Source organism: Carlito syrichta, unplaced genomic scaffold (genome assembly GCF_000164805.1).
Source record: "Carlito syrichta isolate Samal-C Ts95f unplaced genomic scaffold, Tarsius_syrichta-2.0.1 Scaffold305223, whole genome shotgun sequence".
In the NCBI taxonomy this organism is placed as follows: Eukaryota; Metazoa; Chordata; class Mammalia; order Primates; family Tarsiidae; genus Carlito; species Carlito syrichta.
Window position 1 is genome coordinate 269,947 of NW_007249319.1, and position 22,849 is coordinate 292,795.

Consider the following 22,849-nt stretch of genomic DNA (forward strand, 5'->3'; position numbering starts at 1 on the left):
TTACTGGAGTCAAACATTAATTCACTTTATACCTCTTAATCTGAAGATGTGATATTTTCATTCAGTCAATGAAATAAAATGAGATTCTATGTATGAAAAAGTTCTCAAATTCTCTCATTAAATTTCAAGTTCTCTGAAGATAAGGAATATATCTTATTTAAGCTAGGACCATGCCTGACTGGTAGATGTAGGGATGTTTAACACCCTGAATAAATAAATTCAGCTTAACTTGGTTTCACATCATTTACAAATGCTTGACAGTAAAACACCATATTAACAATTTCAGTGTAAACAATGTATACTAGTTGGTACATTATATTTTGCTTTATTGATGGTGATACATAGTACAATTTTAATATATATTAATAACCCATGATCCCTTATACATATTTAAAGTTCTTTTTTTTTTTTTTTTTGAGTTGGAATCTCATTCTGTTGTCCAGGCTGGAGTCTACTGGCGTGCTCACGGCCACCGCAGCCTCAACCTGCTAGGTTTAGGCAATCCTTCTGCCTCAGCCTTCCAAGTAGCTGGCACTACAGGCGTGTGCAACCACGCCTGGCTTATTTTTTCCTTTATTGTACAGATGAGGTCTCACCAAGTTGCCCAGGCTGGTCTCGAACCCCTGAGCTCAGGCAATCCTCTTGCCTCAGCTTCCCAAAGTGCTGGGATTACAGGCTTGAGCCACCGTGCCTAGCCTTAAAGTTCTTTTTCACAAGTACTGCAAAGTCATACCATAAACTAAATTTTTAAAAAGGCGATTTAAAAAATAAAACACATTAAATGTATTAAAATAATTACACGATGGGATACTGAGATGGCTTATAACTCTGACTGTTAAACATTCTAACTACAATCAAATGTATACCTTTATTAAGAATTTGATAGCCTTAGGGATCCATTTTGAGGGAAGATTTTGTTTTCAAATAATTACTGGCCAGATCAGCATACCTGAAGTTCTGTGTTTTAAAAAGCTCATTCAGAGTCCACAAATGCAAGCAGATTAAACAGCATTTTATAAAGCATTCTTAGATGAACAAATATCTTTTTAAAAATTTAAAATATTGTTTGCCTTGGATCTATTCCTTGAATTTAAAATTGCTGAGGTTTCCAAATATTATCTTTTCATGTCTTCACAGCCTGGATCTGATCTATAACAAAACACAAACAAGCAAAAAGTATCAGTCTCTATAGCACAAAATCTATTTTCTAAAGTAATCTAAGACAAATCTACACAGTATGGTAGAAGCTTATGCATACACCTGCATGTTTTAAAAAATATTTTTTAATAGAGGTGGGGTCTCGCTATGCTGCCTAGGCTGGACTCGAACTACTGGGCCCAAGCAGTGCTCCTGTCTTAGCATACTGAGCAGTTGGGACTATAGTAATGTAACACCATGCCCAGCTACAACAGCTTTTTAAGAAGTCCAATGTATACTATAGTTTTTGTTTTTATCAAAGTTGTACATACACAGAGTTAAAAAGTCAACTAGTTCCATGAGGTTTCTATGAAAAACAGCCGTACCTTGCTTCATCTCCCCTCTTCCCTTTCAGAGGCAACCACTTTCAATTCCCAGTTAAGTGGATTCTCATAAGTCTTTAAGTAATACACTTTTATTATTATTGCTTGAAACATCAGTTCCTTCGATGTATTGAGGCTTCAGCTCTCTCATACTCCTGTGGTGCTTCTATGCAACCCTCATAATACCTGTAATACCTGCATTCTCCTAACACAGGAAAGTAGGCATTACCAATGCAATACTCTGCACATGCTGTTCACAGCTGACACCAGTGGTATACTGTTTACTGTTCCTTTCCTCTTCTATATTTCCCCCCACCCCAGAGTTAATAGTTGTCTCTCCCAGTCCCATCCAATGTGTCTGTTGTTTTATGTATTTAGCACCAATTCAGCCGCACTACTCCCAGTTTTAACCTTTACTATTAGGGAGCACACTGTATAGTCCATCAATTTCATCTTCTTGAAGAACTCTTCCTTAACGTCTTACGAAACTCTCCAATCTAGAATGGTTATTCTCTGATGACATATCCTTTCACTATATTCTAGAAGCTCCATTAATCCCCTGGGGACTCCTTCCCCCACCTCTGGTTTTCCATTTCTGGTTTCTGGTGGTGCGGATTTTCCTGTTTCATGAGCCCTTATTTTTCTCTTCTTGGTTTATTTTCTTGTTTTTGAGGTGTACTCTTCTCAGTGGTTACCTTAGTTAATGAGAGGTATAGAAAGCACATTTTTTATTTTTATTTTAAAGATGTGGCTCTTTATTTTACTGTCACAATACATTGATATTACTTGAGAATTCAATTTCATTACTTTCTCCTTGGACTTTTCTAGGCATTGCCCAGCTAGCTATCTTACAGCTTCCAAGTTTTGCTATTGAGAAATCTGATGTTGTTTCCTCTCCTTTACAAGAAACCTCCTACTTTTTTCTCAGGAAGCTTGCAGAATCTCATACTGTTTCCACTACTGAATTTCAATAATGGTGTATATTGGTGTGGCAAGATTTTTATCCATTGCTCTGAGCTCTTGAGAGGCCTTTCAACTAACAGTTCATCATTCAGTTCTTGAAAATACTGTCAGAAGACTTGCTACCCTCTATTTTTATCTGTTCTCCCTTCCTGAATTTCCTCTTGAACATGAACCCTTACTCTTTTCTTTCCAGTTTTCTATTGTCTTTTTCTCTACTTTCTGGGAAGCTGTCTTTATCTTTTTTATTGAGTTTTTAATTTCTACTTTTCTAATTTTCCAAGAAATTTTTTCTGTTGTTGTTCTTTGTTTCCTTTCAAGTAGTATCCTGGTCTTATTCATGAAAGTAAGACCACTCATCTCTTTGAGGATCCTCTCTTAATAGTTTTTTTGGAATGTTCTCCTTCCTCCTAATACACATGTTTGTTTACATTTCCACACTTCAAAATGTTTCATCCTCAAATCCTGATAGTCCTTTGTCATCTGCTCATATGTGAGTTAAAAAAGAAAGCTGATTGGAATTTGGAAATGTATGTGAGATTTGTCAAATGTAGTCTTCATACTTGTGTCTGGATAAGCCATTTCCTTGGGTTTTTCCAGTGTTAATATTGTCAAGTCTTTTCTCTGAGGCTAGACCGATTTCTCAACAATGACACTTCCTATCTCCTGCCTGCCGACTGCCAGTTTTTCCTGGGAGAAGTAGAAAGCAGAAGAGGGCAAAAATATTTGGTAATAAAGACTTTGCTACTCTTTATTTTTCAGTTCAGCACCATCATACATAGTTGTGTACCTGGTATTTTCCAGTCCAGAGACATTCTTTCTGACTCTGCAGAGAATAAACCTTCAATTTTATTTCAGTGGAGAGATGTAAAACCATGTCTTCTCTTTTCAGTCCCATCTTTATCCTTATTTTCAATTTCCACCAATTTCTGAGCCTTTGCAGGGATCTGCAATGTAAATTAGGCTGCCTTCCAGCTTTCCCTAGTGCTAGCTTAGAATTCAGCTTTCTCAGATCTGTTAAGTCATTCAACATTCATCAGATATCCAGCTTCCAAAATTGGTTGGCATTTTCCCCACCTGCCTTCTTTTTGCCCGTGTAGGTTAATATCATTTTTTAAAAAGTCCCTTTATTGTTTGTGGGAGTTGCAGAGGGGATTAAACTAAATGTACATGTTTAATTCTCTATTGTTCGTTTGAATTATCATATGCATAGTTTATAAAAGTATAATATTAACATCTAGAACCAGTATTAACTTATTCTCTGGAGATAAAGTGATAATATGAACACATTTAATTAGTTATTTGGAATATTTATTTTTAAAAATATCCCATTTGAAAGTTTTAGAGCTAGAAAACTTATAGCCCTGAAATAGTTTCTGTATATTCCCTCGTGGTTTTAAAAAATACATCACAGTGTGCTCAAGAATTCTTGTCTTGGGTTGTTCAATATATGTAATTATTGAAACTCTTTCCAAAAGAGAATAGAATCATGCCATTAAATATGTAATCTAATATTTCACCTAAAAGTTTCCTACCTTAAAGTTAAAATAACAAAATTAAATTGGTCCTAAATGAAACAAAGAGCCTCCTGTTTATCACACTGGGAAATTTCAGAATTCTAGATAAAAAATGTAGAAATAAAAGTTCCAAACATCTTTCACAGTTAGATTCACAGAAATGCCTTTGGTTAACATAAACTAGTCTCCACAAAAAATTAAAAATCAGCCGGGTGTGGTGGTATATAGCTGTAGTCCTAGCTACTTGGGAAGCTGAAATAGGAGAATTGCTTGAGCCCAGGAGTCTGAGGTTACAATGAGCTATGATCCTGTCACCGCATGCTAGTGAATGACAGAGTGAGAACTCCTCTCTTTAAAAAAAAAAAGAATCTGGTGGACCCAAAAGCCAAAAGCTTTTTTTTTTCCTATCAGTTTATTCTTCCTATATCAAGTAGGGATACTATTACTTACCTTACTAGGGATTGTAAAGGGCATATAAAATAATATGGCAGCACAAGGGGATAAAAGTTATTTTCAACAATGTGTCTTCCTTACAAAGATTTTGGAAATAAGACAGATAACAGATCTGAAAAGTCCAAGAAACAAAAACTAAGTAGCAAGACCAGAGCTGGCAACTGGGTACTATGATGCTGGATTGTTACTGACACCTAGTGGCCTGATTGCTACAGAGAAAATAAAACTACGGGGAAAAAAGGGACATGAGAGCTACAATTTATGTTCAGGACCCGCCTGGGCAATTTGGTGAGACCTCATCTCTACAATAAATAAAAAAATTAGCGAGATATGGTAGCACACGCCTATAGTTCTGGCTACTTGGAAGGCTGAGGCGGAAGGATCGCCGGAGCCCCAGCAGGTCGAGGCTGCAGTGGCTGGGAGCAGCCACTGCACTCCTGTCTGGGCGACAGAGTGAGACTCCAACTAAAAAAAATAAAAATAAAAATAAAAATAAAAATAAAAATAAAAACCAGAAGGTTGTCAACCGATTTCCAGTAAGTACTGAGTTTTGAATTACTTTATCATTAGTGATACCAGGGTCTCCATCCATGCTGTATCTTCATTGCGAAAAACAGTAAAACACTTTGTAAAATAAGAAATCAGGGCTGAGTGTATATATGCTTCTGGCATCTTCTCTGGAATGTTCCTCTGTAATCTATCTGTTTTTGGTGAGAATACATCCCATAACCTTGACAACTTCTTTACCACAATCTGAGAAACTAGGTTGGTGGGTTCACAGAAAAATTCCACGAGTTCTGAGAACCACTACAGGTTCTTAATTAAGTCTCACTAATTGTAAAGTGTGACTAGACTGTTCTTTGCAGTTTAATGGTAAATGTCATGCTGACCACATAAATACAAAAAAAGATAGAAATAAAATAGTCTGGACGGTCAACTAAAACACTTTTATTTTACCAATGACATGAAAATATTTATGCAATGTATGTTTAGTACTTTGAACCAAAGAAATACTATGCCTTTTATGTATGGACAGGCTGGCTACCCTTAGATCCACCATGATATGTGCTATATACATGTGGAAGAGGGGGGAAATAATCACACATAATTTGTGTTAAAAGGTTAGAGCAGAAGAATTTATAACAGCAAAACTACAGCTAGAATGTATAACATCCTGTTTTTCACCCTTGTTCGGGGCAGGGAGATTCCCAGTAAGAATAGTCTTCAGTTGTTATGCTCACAATTGAGAATATTTGACTAGATCATCAGGATTCTGCACTAAGAACTTACAGAACTTGGTTTCATTCACATCTCTTTATTGCTTTGTGTGTTTCAAGCCATTCCTGTGGCTTGCAGACAATGTAACCTCAGGGTAGATAATATATCTCAATTTATTCCCTTATATAGTAAGACTACACCAACCTATGATAACTATTTGATGAATAACAACCAGAACTGCAAATATACAAAACATCAATATAGCACCAGTGTTTATAATACTAATGAGTGTTAAAAGTTGTGTATACATACTATGTATAAAAGGAGCTAAAAGGTACATGCCATTCAGACTTATTTTTAGTTACTTACAGCAAGGCCTAACATTTGTCCCAAAATTTAAATGCGCTTCTCTTACTAGATCAGACAGAAATTTATTGCCATAAATTAAAATTATTTTCTAGATTTTTCATACATATTGACTCTAAAATTCAAACAAATTTATTGTATACAAATAAATCCTTTAGAAAAATGTAACAGAAGTAAATGGAACAAGGTATTAGATACTCACTGTATTGTTTTTTCTGACAGCAGATGTAAATGGAAACAAGAGGAAAAAGGGCAATGATATAATGAAAATAAAATGTAACAAGAGAGATTAAAAAAAGAATGAAAAGGAAACAAAGGCTGATGTTACACAGTATTTTGTGATATACCTTGAAGCCAGTCTACACCTTCTTGCAATCCTTCTCCTTTTATGGCATCACTAGCGCTGAAATAAAATCCATAAAAACATATCCATTTCATTACATCATAAAACCGTAAGACTAAAGGATTGCAGTTGTGCTCTATGTCAAATTAATGTATCTTAGTAACACATATCTAAGCAAAACTGATTAAACACTGAAACTGAACATAAGTAGAAAATAAAAGTCTGAGTGCTCAGGAACAAAATATGAGAAGATTACTCATAATTTGTATAAACATTTAAAAAAGCGTATTACTAAAAAGTTATCTTAGGAACAGCTCTTAGACATTACCAAAATGTGCACTTTGAGTTATTCTTCCAGTGGTAGAAAAGTTTTGTGGAGTCTACCGTCTTACTTTGCTCAGCCTCAATGGTTCAATAGCATTTATTTATTAAAAATGCTTGACCTAGGTTATGGTATAGTCATTGAATGCAGTGAATTTATTTAAAATTGAATTTGATATCTACCTAGCAGAAACCTATAATTACAGCTTTGGTAAGCTGGTAGAATACAACAACAGCCCATTAGATTTCAATCACTGTTTTACATTTATTATCTGTAGGAATCTGGAGGTCATTTAACTCTTCTGTCTTCAGTTTCAGCGACTATAAAATGTGGGAATATTACCATTGGCTTCATATGGTTATTGTGAGAATTAAATATTTGAGGTAGGCATATAAGACATTGAAACAAGGTTTTTCCATAATTATTTGTCTGTTTATTTTTTAAAGAGACAGAGTCTTGCTCTGTCACCCAGGCTAGAATGCAGTAGTGTGACCATAGCTCACTGTAATCTTGAATTCCCGTGCTGAAGCAATTCTCCTTCCTTAGCTTCCTGAATAGCTAGGACCACAGGCTTATGCTGCTACGCCCAGCAAATTTTTTATTTTTGTAGAGATAGAGTCTCACTATGTTGCCCAGGCTTGTCTTGAACTCCGGGCCTCAAGTGATCCTCTTGTCTCAGTCTCCTGTCTCAGCCTCCCAAAGTGAGCCACCATGCTTGGCCCAGTCGTTTCAGTATTAAGAGAGTAAACTTTAATCTCTATTGTGACATTTTATATATAATCATAATTAAGTACACAAGCTAAAAAAAATAAAATGCAGAGAATTTTTGGAGTATCCAATAATCTTTTTCAAAGACAGAGACTGACAGTTTCTCAAGTTATTGATCTAGTCATTTTTTTCAAAATATAATGATTGTATAGTGGCACTTAGTATATATACAATCAGATTTTCTGAATGATTAGGGTTCTTGTTAGTGTACTGAAGCACACATTTAAAATATATAGTAAAGTACCAAAAACAATAACCTGATTCTAATCAGAATAGAATTACTTCTAAGAAATTACTCATTAGACTAAGAATATGGCTTATCTTAGAATTATTGTAAAAGAGGAAGACAGAAACAAACAGCATGAGATACATGATTATTCAAAGTAAATTACTGGTTAGTAATAGCAGTAGCAAACCATCAATAACTGAAATACTTAAGTCAATAAAGATCAAGATATTGATGCTATAACAAATCTATAGCTCCAAACAAGTAATCCAATGAAGAAATCTTTTCCCTCTAATGTAGGTGTCACTACCCTACTAAAAATTTGCATCTAGGGCAACCCCTTGAGGTTTCCCCCCCACTGACGGAGCTTCTCTGTCATCTCAAAAAATCCTTCCCCCCCCCAAAAAAACTCCAAAACTTTGCATCTTTTCCTTGCATGTCCCAAATGTTTGAAATCTACCTTTCCTCTCAAATAAAACATATGAGTAAAAGCTGACGTCTTCACCTTGTCCTCCAAGGCCCTGTGTGATATGAACCCTAGTTATTTCTCATGGCCTCATCCCCTACAATCTTCCCCAGATCACTCTGCTCCAGTTGACCTGGACTTCCTGCTGTTTCTGGAACACACCAGGTACATTCTCATCCAAGAAGAGGCTTCTTCTTGCTGGCCTCTCTATCTGGATGACTATTCCTCCAAACCTTCACAAGAATTGCTCCCTGACTTCATTAGGAAAGGAAGCAACTCTTATTATTCTCTTATTATCATACTTTATTTTCTTCAGCCTCTCAGTTGATTTTTTATTTTTTATTTTATTTTATTTTTTTGAGTTGGAGTCTCACTCTGTCACCTAGACTGGAGTGCCACTAGTGGCCTCTCTCGGCCACTGCAGCCTCGACGGGCTGGGCTCCGGCGATCCTTCTGCCTCAACCTTCCAAGTAGCCGGAATTACAGGCATGCGCTACCATGCCCAGCTGATTTTATTTATTGTAGAGATGAGGTCTTGCCAAGTTGCCTGGGTGGATCTCGAACCCACGGGCTCAGGCAATCCACTCACCTCAGCCTCCCAAAGCACGGGATTACAGGCTGAGCCACTGAGCCCAGCGTCAGTTGATGTTTTATACATTTATTTATCTACTATCTGTCTCCCTGACAAGATAGCAAATGAGTGAATACATATATATCAGGCCAGGGATTGAGTCAAAGAACATACCTGAAAAAGAATAACACAATCAGACCCTGAACACTGGAGTTGACTATATGTGTAGTACAGTGGTCAAACACAAAATTTTTATTTAATTTCTCAAACTATACTTCTCTATGACATTTTCTTTATTATCTAGTAACTTTACTTGCACCTAAGCCAAGAGACAGGCAACATTTTGCCTCTGTATCACTGATCATTGCCTTTATATAAACAATTAGAAAAGGATAAATATATTATTAATTTTATACATGCTTTAAAAACATATTGCCAAAATTAAGAACAAACCTAACAAATGAAACACTCATTTAAACTTAACAAGATACCCAATTTGAATTAAAGACAAATCAAAATTATAGACAAGTCAAAAAGAAATACTTGGCATTCCTCTATAAATTGTACAGAAAATACTATAGAAACTGGCAATATAATATTCCAAATCCTTATAAGCATCAGAATATTACTCCTTCTTACAGAGAAATATTTACCAAATATGCCACGGTTTATCTTTGATGTTCTCTAAACACAGCAACTGAGACACCTTTACAGATGTTACTGCATCTCTAAGGTCCATTTTGTTTGCAAAGAATAAGATTGGAATTCTACGGTGCTTAATATCTAAAAGAAAAAATAAGACTATGATCATACTTCGTTTTTTAGATCACTTTGTTCCAAATCCTCAACATTGAAATTCATGAAACTGTTTTCCAATCACTTCCTTCTATATCATACCCACACAGAAACATTTAAAGACACATACTGTCATACTATTGGCATGTGTTTGAGCAATGAGAAAATTTTAAAAATACTTCTTCCTAAGACCATCTGGCCTTTGGTAGGAGCTTTAAACAAAAGATGGGAAAGGCGGGATTTGGAGGCTCAATAAGCATTATACAGAAAAATTTACACAAGAGTCAAATATTTTGTTTCCTTTTCAATGTGAACTTCAAGTAGAAGTAGAAAGAAGAGAAACTGGATCCTGATTTTAGTTTTTAGTCACAGAAAGCTAGATATTATAACAAGATATTTTTACCTTATGATTTTGGAAATAGTTTTCATTGTTTTGAATAGATAACATATTTAAATAGCTCATACTTCAGAAGACACAAAATGGTATACAGAAAAAGAATCCTCTTAACTTTGTCCTAGGTCATGCAATTGCCTGCTATAGAAAAGGTACCCATAACATCAGTGTCTTGGCATCTTTGCAGAAATATTTTATATATTTGAAAACATGTTATTTTCATATTAGCATTCGCAGACCAGCCTCATCATTTTATACCTTTATTTTCTTACTTAACTACATATTTTGGAGATGGTCCCATATCAGTATACATGAAGCAATGTCCTCGTTATTTTAAGAGTACTAGAATATTCCTTTATTTAGTACTATGTTCCATAATTTATTAATAAGCACCCAACTAAGAAATATTTGTTAACAATTTTTACAACTATAAGCAATGCCATAATAAATAAATGTGTACATAGGTAGTTTTGAACTTGGGCCAGTATGCCCTTAGGATAAATTAAATTTCAGAAGTGGAATTACTGGGTCAAAGGACATGTAAGTTGCTATTTTAATAGACAGTAATGACCAAGGTGCTTTTCCCTAAAAATTCTATCAACTTATACTTCAACAATGTATAAGAATAGTTGTCTCCACTACCCTAGCCAAAAGAGTGTTACCAAACTTTTGGATATTTCCCACATGATAGGTGGTGACAGGTAAAAGGTATGATCACAATACGCATACTTGCATTTCTTTGAGAAAGGCCAAGAATATTTCCATACACTCAAGATATGTTTAAATTTATTTTTCTTATATATCCTTTGTTATATTCTTTCCCTATTTACCACTAAGCTTTTATTTTCTTATTGATTTGTAGGAACACAAGTAGTGTGGAAACAGTCCTGTAACTATGACATAAACAGCAAATATTTTCCCTTGCTTCTCATTTGCCTTTAACTGTTCATGGTGCATTTTGCTATGTAAAGACTTTTTAATGACCTTTAGTTTTTTTTTTTAAAGTTCATATACACTTCAGCTGAGAAACTCCTCCTTTGAGAATCCAGCCATAACATAAAAAAAGGTACATAAAGATTCTTGGACAAGGCTTCAATTGAGGAAATCAAGGTTCTCAATGTGTTTGAAGCAGATTCTGTGAGAACATCTCATTTTATTGGTTAACATTCTAAGACTTTTTGGGGAAAAAAGCGGAAAGGTTAGCACAAAGGGAATGCATAATCAAAAATGAATTATCCACTCTACTAAAAAAACATATATGTTTTTTGCAGCACTATCCACGAAGCATCGATGATGGAATGGATGAAGAAAATGTGCTACATATGCACCATGGGATACTACAGAGCCACAAAAAAGAACAAAATCATGTCCTTTGCAGCAACATGAATTCATCTGGAGACCATCATTCTAAGCGAACTATCACAGAAACAGAAAACTGAATACTGCATGTTCTCACTTATAAGTGGGGGTGAAACACCAAATACACATCGGCATAAAGATAAGAGCAACAGACACTGGGGACTTCTAAAGTGGGGGAGGGAGGAAAGGGTTGAAAAACCACCATGCCTACCACCTGGGTGATGAGCTCAATAGAAGCCCAAACTTCACCATCACACAATATATTTAATTTATGTAACAAACCTGCACATGTACCTCTTGAATCTAAAAAATAAACATTAAAAAATGGATTATCAATCCAGATACAAGACTGGCAAGTTTTTAAAGTGCAAAAGTCACCTAAAAGGGTCAAGCTGAATAACTTTTTTTTTTTTTTTAATCTGAACAAGGTTGAGGTTGTCTGACAAAAATACCAAAGATATTTTGGTCAAGCAGTAAGAGCTGTTAGAAAGCCCCACATTATCTCTATTCCATTTCTAACCAATCCACAGTTCTTTCAAACCATATGAATAAGGCTAGAAACTAGATTTCCACACTACTTACAGGGACATTTTTTTCAGTTAAGTTGGGGGGGTAGGAAGAACATCCATCAACAGGTAAATGACTGAACAAACTGTGGTATGCTTATAATTCACCATAGTAGGATAAATGAAAGAATAGTTATGTAATTATATGCAATTTTTTACTTGCAGTATTTCAATCATTAAGTGTTAACTGAAAATAGAAAGATGAAGAAGAACGTAAAGAATATACCATTTTGGTAAATGACAATGACTGTGCCATAGCCCTCAACCCTACAGATATTTCTGATGTCTATGTATGTATGTATGTATGTATGTATGTATGAGAGAGAGAGAGAGAGAGAAAGAGAGAGAGAGAGAAAACATAAAATATGTTATATATAAAAGTGTGAAAGAAAAATTACCCTAATACTTGTAAAAGAGGATGGGGTGATGGCAGCTGATGATTAAAACAAAAAAGATCTGTTTTAAAAGAAGTCCCAAAATAAATACGTTAAAAAATGCTGTGATTAAATACAACACACACTCAGATACACATAGATGAATCCATGAAAATATGGTAACCAAAGTAATTTTAATAGGTGTTGAAATACACAGATTTTTATTTTATTTCATAATCTTTTTCTTGCTATTGGCACATATTATTTATGTAATCAGGAGAAAAAGGGCTTTTTTCAGGAAATAAAGGCTAGGGACTCTAAAAACATTGCAAATACTTTAAAATTAAAAAGATATAGTGACCAGATTCTGTGGCTCAGCCTGTAATCTCATGCCTTTGGGAGGCTGAGGTGAGTGGATTGCATGAGCCCATGGGTTCGAGACCCGCCTGGGCAACTTGGCAAGACCTCATCTCTACAATAAATCAAAACTAGCCGGGCGTGGTAGCGAGCGCCAGTAGTTCCAGCTACTTGGAAGGCTGAGGCGGAAGGATTGCCGGAGCCCAGCAGGTTGAGGCTGCAGTGGCTGGGAGCGGCCACTGCACTCCAGTCTGGGCTACAGAATGAGACTCGAACTCAAAAAAAAATAAAAAAGCTATAGTAATGTAAAGATATTGTATAACTAATATGTTTTTACAATACAAAAATTTTAATAAAAGATAAATATAAAGCGCAAACAACACTTTTTGCCAATACCAAAGAACAAAACATTACACATAAAAGATCACCATAACACAGATATAAAAAACTGAAAGATACACACAGACCTGGGTGATTCAGAAGAGTGTCAAGTTCTTCTTTGGCCACAACCATTCTTAATCTGTCACTACTATCAATGACAAAAATAATAGCTTGACCCTCTCTGCAAAGTACAAACGAGAAAAATTAAAGCTATATTTATAAACTTTTCCATATTTATTATCCATCTGCATTTCCTAACCTATATATTATCTCTGCATGTCCTATGTACATTTATCATTAGAGGTTTGGGAGCTGTCTCTTACTAGTTTAATGACTTTATATCAAATTAGTCATATTTGATATAAAGTATCTTTTTATTTGGATATGATCAATGTAATGACATGTTGTTTCATAATTTAAAACAAATTATGAGTAACAGATTCTTTTTCCTTTAAGCAATTAGAATCTAAAATGATAAAATGAGCTTAAAAAACATGACCTTATTACACAGATACAATCATAATTAACATTTTGGCATAAAACAATTGACACTTTTCTTTGTGTATATTACATATGAATAACTACATCTGTATTTAAAATGGAATCTTGAGGTTTTATACCTTGCCTTTATGATATATATATGAAAATTTCCTTGATTTTTTTTTTTTTTTTTTACGATATGGTTAGAACTACTTTTCTACAAGGGTTTGAACTACTTTAATATGAAAACCTAACACTCTAAATCAATGTTTCTGAAATATTTTATCATAAACCATAGTGAGAAATACATTTTACATTAAGATGCAGTAGATACACAAGTATACATAGATATATTTGAAATAAGTCTTCTGAAAAAATACTTACAAATGGCTTTTGTTTTAATCTATTTGACTTTGTCTAAGTTGATAGTCAGTGACTGAATTAGTTCAAGGATTCACTACAGATCAGAACAGCATGTTAAAAGTCACTGATTCCTTTGCACTCTCTTCTTTTAATGGTTATAAAGCATTCCACTGCATGGATGTGTCATCAAATATTGTGGCAAATCTGTTGTTGAACTTTTAGATTACTTCCAATTTTCATTATTATGAAAAACTTTTGGACAAACATCCTTCTATATTTATTTTAAAATTTCTTGATGTTTTAAGATTTAGTCTTAGGAGTAAAGTTTCTAGGACTACATACATAATTCAAAGTTGTAGATAAATACTGCCCAACTGTCCTACAGAAATGCTATATCAGCTTACAGGACTATCAGTATTTTTCCCACTCCCTTGCCAGCACTGACTATTTTCATTCTTTTCAATCTTTGCCATTCTAACAGCATATTATCTTGCTTTGTAGTTCATTAATTGCTAGTGAGGTTCAATATCTTATATTTATTGGACATCTATATTTATCACTTATTCCAGTTATAAATTAAGAATTTAAAGTTCAGTGTCACTAGTAATCAAATGAATATAAAAATAAAAACAACTTTTTAAATACCATTGTATCTTACCATGTAAAAAAATGATACTATAGATTATCACAGACATATATTATTAATGGATATAGAAAAAAATCAGAAATATTTAGCAAGAGCTTTAAAAATGTGCAATCACTTTGAGTCTGTGATTTTATTTCTGGAATTTATTCTAAGGAATCATGAACTGTGACTAAGATTTATACAAGAGGTTAACTGAAAGACTGTATATAGTCTTCAAAAACTGAGAATAACCTTCATGTTCCAAAGTAAAGAAATGATTAAACAAATTTTTGCATAGCTGTATGAAAAAATATTAGGCAGTCATTAGTTATATTTATTGTATGCCTTTCCTGATTTACCCATATCGTAACTGTTAACTCAAAAAAGTAGAATACAAAATTACATGACATAATTTAGATGGCTCCTTTGTCCTTAATTAAATGTATATTATATATTTCAAAAAGAAGAAACATTAACAAAAAGATTTACACTGATGAATTAGTGAATAGTTAAGATTTATGGGAAGTAAGTTTCAGTGCACTTTTCTATTTTTCAAATTTTAAAAATGGTGCACTACTTATATTTTTTTACTTCATTGCTTTTTTATATTGTAGGAATAATATGCAAAAATTATACAATATTTTACATTACAGAATCATATAAATTAGAAAATAAATTTCCCTTATAATTTTACTATTCCAAAAATAAATGAATTGGTGCATATTTTACTAAGAAATTTCTTCTCTCTCTCTATATATAAATATACTAAGTACATATTTATATTAATGTCATATTTTTCTTTACATAATTGATATAAAAAATATTATAAACAATGCTAACCATTCTTCTATGTATAATTTTGTTCACTAGTCCCATAGATACTTTTTTGAAAGTAATAATTGCTTCCTGGAGAGTATGAATATTTTTCATTTTAACAGATACTGATAAGTTACCCTGAAAAATATATTACATTCCCTCTCACAGGAGTAGTTCATTTGACTACACTATACTTTATTAATCTTTCTAACCTTTTTCAGTCTAATAGAGTAAAATATACTTGATTTTTCATAATTAGAAAAATGTAGAGATAGAGAAAATAAATTTAATATTGTTGACTTCTCAATAGTAACCATGTCACCATTCAAACTACAATTTATCCATAATATGTCAAAATTCATATATTTCTTTCAAAAAGATTCTGAAGATTTTTGAAGTATAATCTTCTGTATATTTCTCTTCTGTGTAATTAAAATAAATGCATTTTTAAAAAGTAGGTAAAGCAAATACTTTTTTAAAAAGGAGTTATTTATCAACTAATTAGAGAAGGAATTAAAAAATCCTGTACTAAAAAGTCATATTTCCTTTTAAAAAAAATTCCACATTTCCCCAGAGAATTGAATGCATACCACCACAAACATGCCACTTTCCCAAACTAACCCTCAAATCTGAGGCACTCTCCTTTCTCTCTACCTCTGATGACCCCTGGATCTATGATTTTTTTTTTTTTTTTGAGTTGGAGTCTCACTCTGTCGCCCAGACTGGAGTGCAGTGGCCGCTCCCGGCCACCACAGCCTCGACCTGCTGGGCTCCGGCGATCCTTCCGCCTCAGTCTTCCAAGTAGCTGGAATTACAGGCATGTGCTACCACGCCCGGCTGATTTTTTGATTTATTGTAGAGATGAGGTCTCACTGCCCAGGCGGGTCTCGAACCCGCGGGCTCAGGCAATCCACTCACCTCAGCCTCCCAAAGGCGTGGGATTATAGGCTGAGCCACCGAGCCTGGCAGATCTATGATTTAAATAGGACTTTGCTTTATTAAAATATTCACTGCAAAAAAGAGTATATTGAATAAATCTCCTTTGGTTCATATCCCAAGAATATGTTTGTTTTCACATTAGCAGGAAAGAGCTAATCAGTCAAAATCTAGACGTGATCTGGCTGTCATCACATGCCATTTCAAGACATAATTATACAAGGCTACAGAGACTTCAAAAGTGAGTTACATTGCTCTTAAATGAAGGAGGCTTAGCAATATTAGAAATTAATGAATTTATTTTAACACCACATGCAAATCTTGAGAAGTATAACATATTTGGTCCTAGTAACTCGACACCTGTTATTCTGAAGTATAGTCACACCTGGTATCAGTGGGGGATTAGTTCCTCAACGTCCCGCAAATGCCAAAATCTTAGGATGCTTAAGTCCCTCATATAAAACGGCATAATATTTGCATAAAACTTATGTACATACTTCCATATACTTTAAATCATCCCTAGATTACTTATAATATACTAATATTACTAGTAAAATGCCTATCTACCACTTCTTTCCCATGAATTCAATTATAGCACTTCGTGCGTGGTGAATCAGATTTTGCTTTTTGGAACTTTGTAGCATTTTTATCCTTGAATATTTTCTATCTGCAGTTGGTTACACCCAGGGATGTGGAACCCAAAGATATAAAGGGTCAATTATAGTTTGTGAGCATCTTCTGAAAAATATCTTCTTTAGAATTGATGGTAGAACAAATGGATCAACTGCTAGACAACCCTTTTTTTGTTTTGTTTTTTTTTTAGTTGAGGTCTCACTCTGTCACCCAGGCTGGAGTGCAGTGGCATAATCATGGCTCACAGTAGATTCAACCTCCTGGACACAGGTTATCTTTCCAACTTGAGAGTAGCTGAGAAAACAGGCTCATGCCACATCTGGCTAATTTTTAAAAATTTTTTTGTAGAGAAAGGGTCTAGCTATGTTGCCAAGGCTGGAGTACTGCTATTTTTAAACTCAATTTAGTCAATAATATTTACTGACCTATATGCTAAGCATCATACTAGTTCTTGAAGAAATATTTTTAATAATCTCTTCCCTTGAGGAGTTCACACCCTCACTACAGAAGCAGCTTCAAGACTTAAGTAAGTATGATTACAGAGATGTAAATGGACAAAGTATTGTATGAACACTGGGGACAGAACGATTGGGCAAAACAGCAAAACTTCAGAAGAGGTGACTTTTGAGCTGGTTCTGAAAACATGAATATGTTAACCTTAAACAGAAGTGAAGTTGGATAGAACAGGGCATTAAATACAGAAAGAACAGCACATACATGCACAGGCCCAAAGCCATGCAGGACCTGAAGCATTTGAGAAACAATATGGAGTATGATATTATATTTCTAAAACTAGAAAATGTGCATACATTATATAAGAAATAAACATACAGCCCAGTCACAGAATTTGGATTTCTAATAAATATTATTAAAATATAAACATCTGTTAATCAACATTTACAAATGTACTTACTTGTAATAGTGTTCCCAGAGATTTCTGTATCTTCCTTGACCTGACATATCAAACACCGTAAAAGACAAACTACAAAAGAAGAAGCAAAGCATGACATTACAAACTACTAACTAAAATTATAACTTTTACTTAAAATCTTACATTGTTTTCAATCAAAGAAATCAATCTTAATATATTCAAAATGGGCCAATTTTCAAGTAAAAGTTCTGTAAAATAAACTTATTAGTAGATAACATAAAAAATATGTTTTCTTTGCTAGTGATGCTATCAGTTTGTATAAACTCTGTACCTATAGGATTCTGAAACAAAAGTTAATTTTTCTAAGAGTAAGAAGAATGATCAGGTAGATCTAATATTGTTATTTTTAATCTACAACTTCTTAGTCACAGGGATAAAGTCAATTACCTGGATGATTTGAATTTCTCTATGTTGAATCCTATTGTTGGAACTATATCTTGAGATTGAGCCTTCAAGAGAAAAGACAAAGTTTAGAATATGCAATTACTAGAGATGATTCTTTCCTCAAGTTAAAGAAAAAGCATCCAGATTTCTTTTCCACTTTAAAAGTTTGCTACTAAGGAGATTACAGGATTAAACAAAATTATAATTTTTGTAATAGGATCACTGAGTGTAAATTGTTTATAGAAATGTGAAGCTTACTAATTATGAGTCTGCATAACGTACATGTCTTCATTTATATTTTGTGGCTTACTGCAAGTTACCAAGGACACATGAAGTTTTTATGAGTGGTTTAATAAATCACCCTGAATTCATATGTAGTACTTTCTAATATTTCCACATATACTTATTGAGTTTATATATGATCAGAACTGCTCTCATGTCCCAAACATAAAGTTAACAATTTCAACTAACAAAAGAAAACGTGATTAAGTCCGAAGACAAGAGATTGGGGTGAAAGGCAGCAGGGTAGAAAGTGGTTGGAAGGTAGTGTAGAAGAAGAAAGCACAGGATAAGCCCCTCTAAGAGGTGACATCCGACTCATGAGTGAATGTCAAGAGGGAAATGCAATGACAAGTTATTGGCAACAAGCATTCCAGTCAGAAGTATCAGTGTGGTGATCGTAAGGCAGGAAGGAACTCATCACACAGGAATGTAGCAAGCCTGAATGTGTGGTGAGCAGAGTAAGTAAAAGAGCGGTATACGTTGATGTAAAAGAGGTGGGACTTGAAGGCTCTGGTAGGGAATTCTGTGTGAAGAAGATTGACAGAGGGCTAGGGTACAAAGGAGACCTGATGACAGGTTCCATAGACAATTAAAATGCATTATACTGACATCCTAACAGAGCAAATGACTCCTGGCACTTCCAGTATCGAAACCGTTCTGTTTATAAAAGTCCATCTACTTTCTGATCCAGATGCTTTGACATTATTCTTGACTCCTCCTTTTTTATTCACATTCTCTATATAATCATTCCCTAAGCTACATGGGTTTTATCTCACTAACTTAGTTTAGGTTCTTATCATTTCTAGTGGTGAATTACTACAACAGCCTCCTAATTACTCCTAATTGGCTATGCTACCTTGGACAAGCTATTTAACTTCTCTAAGCCTGGTATTCGCAAATGTAAAATATATTAATATCCTTAACTCATAAAGTTATCATGACAATTAAAGAAACCTCAACAGTACAGTACTGGTACAAAAACAAACATATAGACCAATGGATCAGGATAGAGAACACAGAAATAAAACCACTGACCTACAACCAACTCATCTTTGACAAAGCCAATAAAAACAAACATTGGGGAAAAGACACCCTCTTCAACAAACGATCCTGAGAAAATGGATCCGGGATATAAATATAAGACCTCAAAATATAAAAATTTTAAAGGAAAACCTAGGAACCAGCTTTCTGGAGACTGGACTATGCAATGAATTCATGACCAGTTCCTCAAAATCAAATACAGCAAAATCTAAAATTGACAAGTGGGACCTTTTCAAGATAAAAAGCTCCTGCACAGCAAAAGAAACCATCAAAAGAAACAATCCACAGACTGGTAGAAAATATTTGCAAACTATGCATCTGACAAAGGCCTAGTACCCAGAATCTGTAAAGAACTCAAAACAAAAACAAATCGACAGGAATTTCTCGAACTAAAAATTGATCTTCCATATGATCCAGCAAGCTCTCTCCTGGAAATTTACTCAGAGGAACATAAATCATTCTACCAAAAAGACATCTATCTGTACATGCACGTTTATTGCCATACTATTCACAATAGCAAAAAACATGAAACCAACCCTGATCCCATCAAAAGCAGACTGGATAAAGGAAAATGTGATACATACACACAATGGAGTATTACACAGCCAGAAAGAAGAACAAAATCATGGATTTCACAGCAACGTGGGTGCAGTTGGAGACTAAGCGAATTATCACAGAAACAAAGAACTGAACACTGCACATTCTCACGTATAAGTGGGCCCTGAACACCAGTCACATTAGCACAAGCTCGGGGACTGACAGTTGCTAGGCAAGGATGGGGGAGTGGGCGAGGAAGGAGGAAGGGGACACTACCAGGGGGAATGAGGGCCACCTAAAAGCCCAAACTTCACCTGCATGCAGCCTACTTGTGTAACAAAACCTCATTTGTATCCTACAACCCTATAAGAAACAAATAAATAAATATATTTTTAAAAAAACCAACAGAAACAAAACAAATAACCCCATTAAAAAAGGGCAAAGTCCATGAACAGATACTTCTCAAAGTAAGACATACAAGTAGCCAACAAACATATGAAAAAATGTTCAACATCACTAATTATCAGAGACATGCAAATCAAAAGAACGAGATACCATCTCATACTGGTCAGGATGGCTATCATGAAAAAACAACAGATGTTGGTGAGGCTGTGGAGGAAAGGGAATTCTCATACACTATTGGTGAGAATGTAAGCTGATCTACTCCTGTGGAAAGCAGTTTGGAGATTTTTCTAATAATTAAAAATAGATTTCCCATTCGGCCCAGCAATCCCACTTCTGGGTATATACCCAAAGGAGCATAAATCATTCTTCCAAAAATACAAGTGCACTCACACATTTATCACAGCACTATTCACAATGGCAAAAACATGAAACCAACCCAGGTGCTCACTGATGGTGGACTGGATAAAAAAATGTGGCACATACACACCATGGAATACTACGCAGTCATAAAAAAGAATGAAATCATGTCCTTTGCAGCAACATGATACAGCTGGAAGCCATCATTCTAAGTGAATTGTTATAGAAATGGAAAAATGAATGCCCTATGTTCTCACTCATAAGTGGGTTACTCATGGGTACAAGAATGAGAATAGACAGTGAACAATACCAAAAGGCGGAGAGAGGAAGAGGAAAGAACACATGGACAAGTCGGCTCATCAGAAGCCCAAACCTCACCATTTGCACAGTATATTTATGCAGCAAATCTTCAAATGCAACCCCGATTCTACAATTATAAACAAAAAATACAAGCAAAATACTCAACACAATACAAACTCAACAAATGTCTGATATGATTATAGTAACATTCTCACTAATTTCAGTTTTATCCCCAATTTTTTGCATCCTGCCACAAGTGTAACTTAAGAAAAAAAAATTCCAGGCTGGGCGTGGTGGCTCAAACCTGTAATCCCAGCACTTTGGGAGGTCGAGGTGAGAGGATTGCCTGAGTCCAGGGGTTCGAGATCAGCCTGGGCAACTTGGCGAGATATCGTCTCTACAATAAATCAAAAAAATTAGCCGGGCATGGTAATGTGCACCTGTAGTTCCAGTTACTTCGAAAGCTGACACGGAAGGATTGCCTTAGCCCAGTAGGTTGAGGCTGTGGTGGCCATGAGCGTGCCACTGCACTCCAGCCTGGGCAACAGGGTGAGAATTCAACTCAAAAAAAAAAAAAATTCCCTTCAGTTCATCTTGTTGGCATTATGTAAAAAAAGGAACAGTACAGGGGAAATTTTTGTCCCATATACTATGCTTACTGTGTTAACCTACTTCTGGGAAATTTAAATTCAAATGAAAAGAGAAGTTGAAAAGTCACTGAAGCTTGATCACCTTAACGGTAATGTGCTAGTGAAAGGCCCTCCCAGAGAGCCCCTGGCTTTGGCTTTAAGTTTGTTTATTCAGTTTTTCTCTTTTACATCCTATGAACTACTCTAGTATTTTTCCAAAAATATCTTTCTTTTCATGTTAGACAAAATGTACTTCTTGCTACTGAGATTCCTACCTCAAGCCTTAGGTTCCTTCCTTGCAGAACAACATTTGGAATAAAGAGTTTTCTGATTTTCATTGTCCCCAAACCCCTGCTATTTTGATTTTGAGGATTTTTAATGTCCCTATAGCATGATAAAATCATGAGCTATTATTGTGAGGAACAACATACCAATAGCAAAAAAGTAAGGAAGATAGAAGTTTAAAGAAATCTCAAAAAATAAACTTCACAATAGTAACTCTGTCCTTATTGAATCGTAATTAGAACATCTGCCTAGCCTCCACATAATCACTTAGCTTCTTCACAAACTCTTTGTTTCCAGAGAAGCTCCTCTTTAACTTGATATTTTACTTGTAAGAATAAAATTCACAAACTCACTTCTAAAATTCTAGTGGAAAGTAATCAGAAAAAGAAAACTCCACAAATTAGTCAATATGGAACAAGACATGTGAACTACTGCTTTCAGACTCAAGTGGAACTTATTTTCCTGTAAAGTACTCCAAAAGATAGTCTCCAACATTAATCTCCCTCTGCAGTATACAAGAATACATTAGATCATTTTCTAAATTGGACAAGAATGACGTAAAGCAAGCAGATGATAGGCATTAGAGTTGGTCCTCTGTATCTACAGGTTTTACATTTGCAGATTTAACCAATTATGGATGAAAATATTAATAATAAAAAAACTGTATAACATTATTTGCATAGTATTTACATTGTATTAGGGATTATAAGTAATATAGAGATGATTTAAAATATATGGGAGAAGGTGTCTAGGTTATATGCAAATACCAGGCCATTTTATACACTTTTGCATAAAAGTGACTTGAATATCTATGGAATCTGGTATCCATAGATGTGGGAAGTGAGTGGGAGGATAAAACAGGGGTTAGGGGAACGGGTATCCTGAAAAC

At 34.7% G+C, this 22,849-nt stretch overlaps 1 protein-coding gene across 5 annotated transcripts in view; it reads right to left on the bottom strand.

Moving 5' to 3' along the window:
* Positions 1-625: 625 nt before the first annotated feature.
* The window catches only part of ARL6 (ADP ribosylation factor like GTPase 6), a 33,946-nt gene continuing 11,722 nt past the window's right edge, over positions 626-22,849 (bottom strand). For 2 of the 5 annotated variants that reach the window (XM_008061376.1, XM_021714102.1), the window contains exons 3-8: positions 18,128-18,189; positions 17,723-17,791; positions 13,043-13,137; positions 9,384-9,513; positions 6,382-6,437; positions 992-1,149 (exon numbers count right to left, since the gene is read on the bottom strand). In XM_008061376.1, the coding sequence (XP_008059567.1) occupies positions 1,124-1,149; positions 6,382-6,437; positions 9,384-9,513; positions 13,043-13,137; positions 17,723-17,791; positions 18,128-18,189 (438 nt within the window). In that variant the 3' untranslated portion in view covers positions 992-1,123. Of the gene's footprint in view, positions 1,150-6,236; positions 6,250-6,381; positions 6,438-6,888; positions 7,020-9,383; positions 9,514-13,042; positions 13,138-17,722; positions 17,792-18,127; positions 18,190-22,849 lie in introns of those variants that run through there. The other 3 variants (XM_008061375.1, XM_008061377.1, XM_021714103.1) reach the window with 3 other exon arrangements.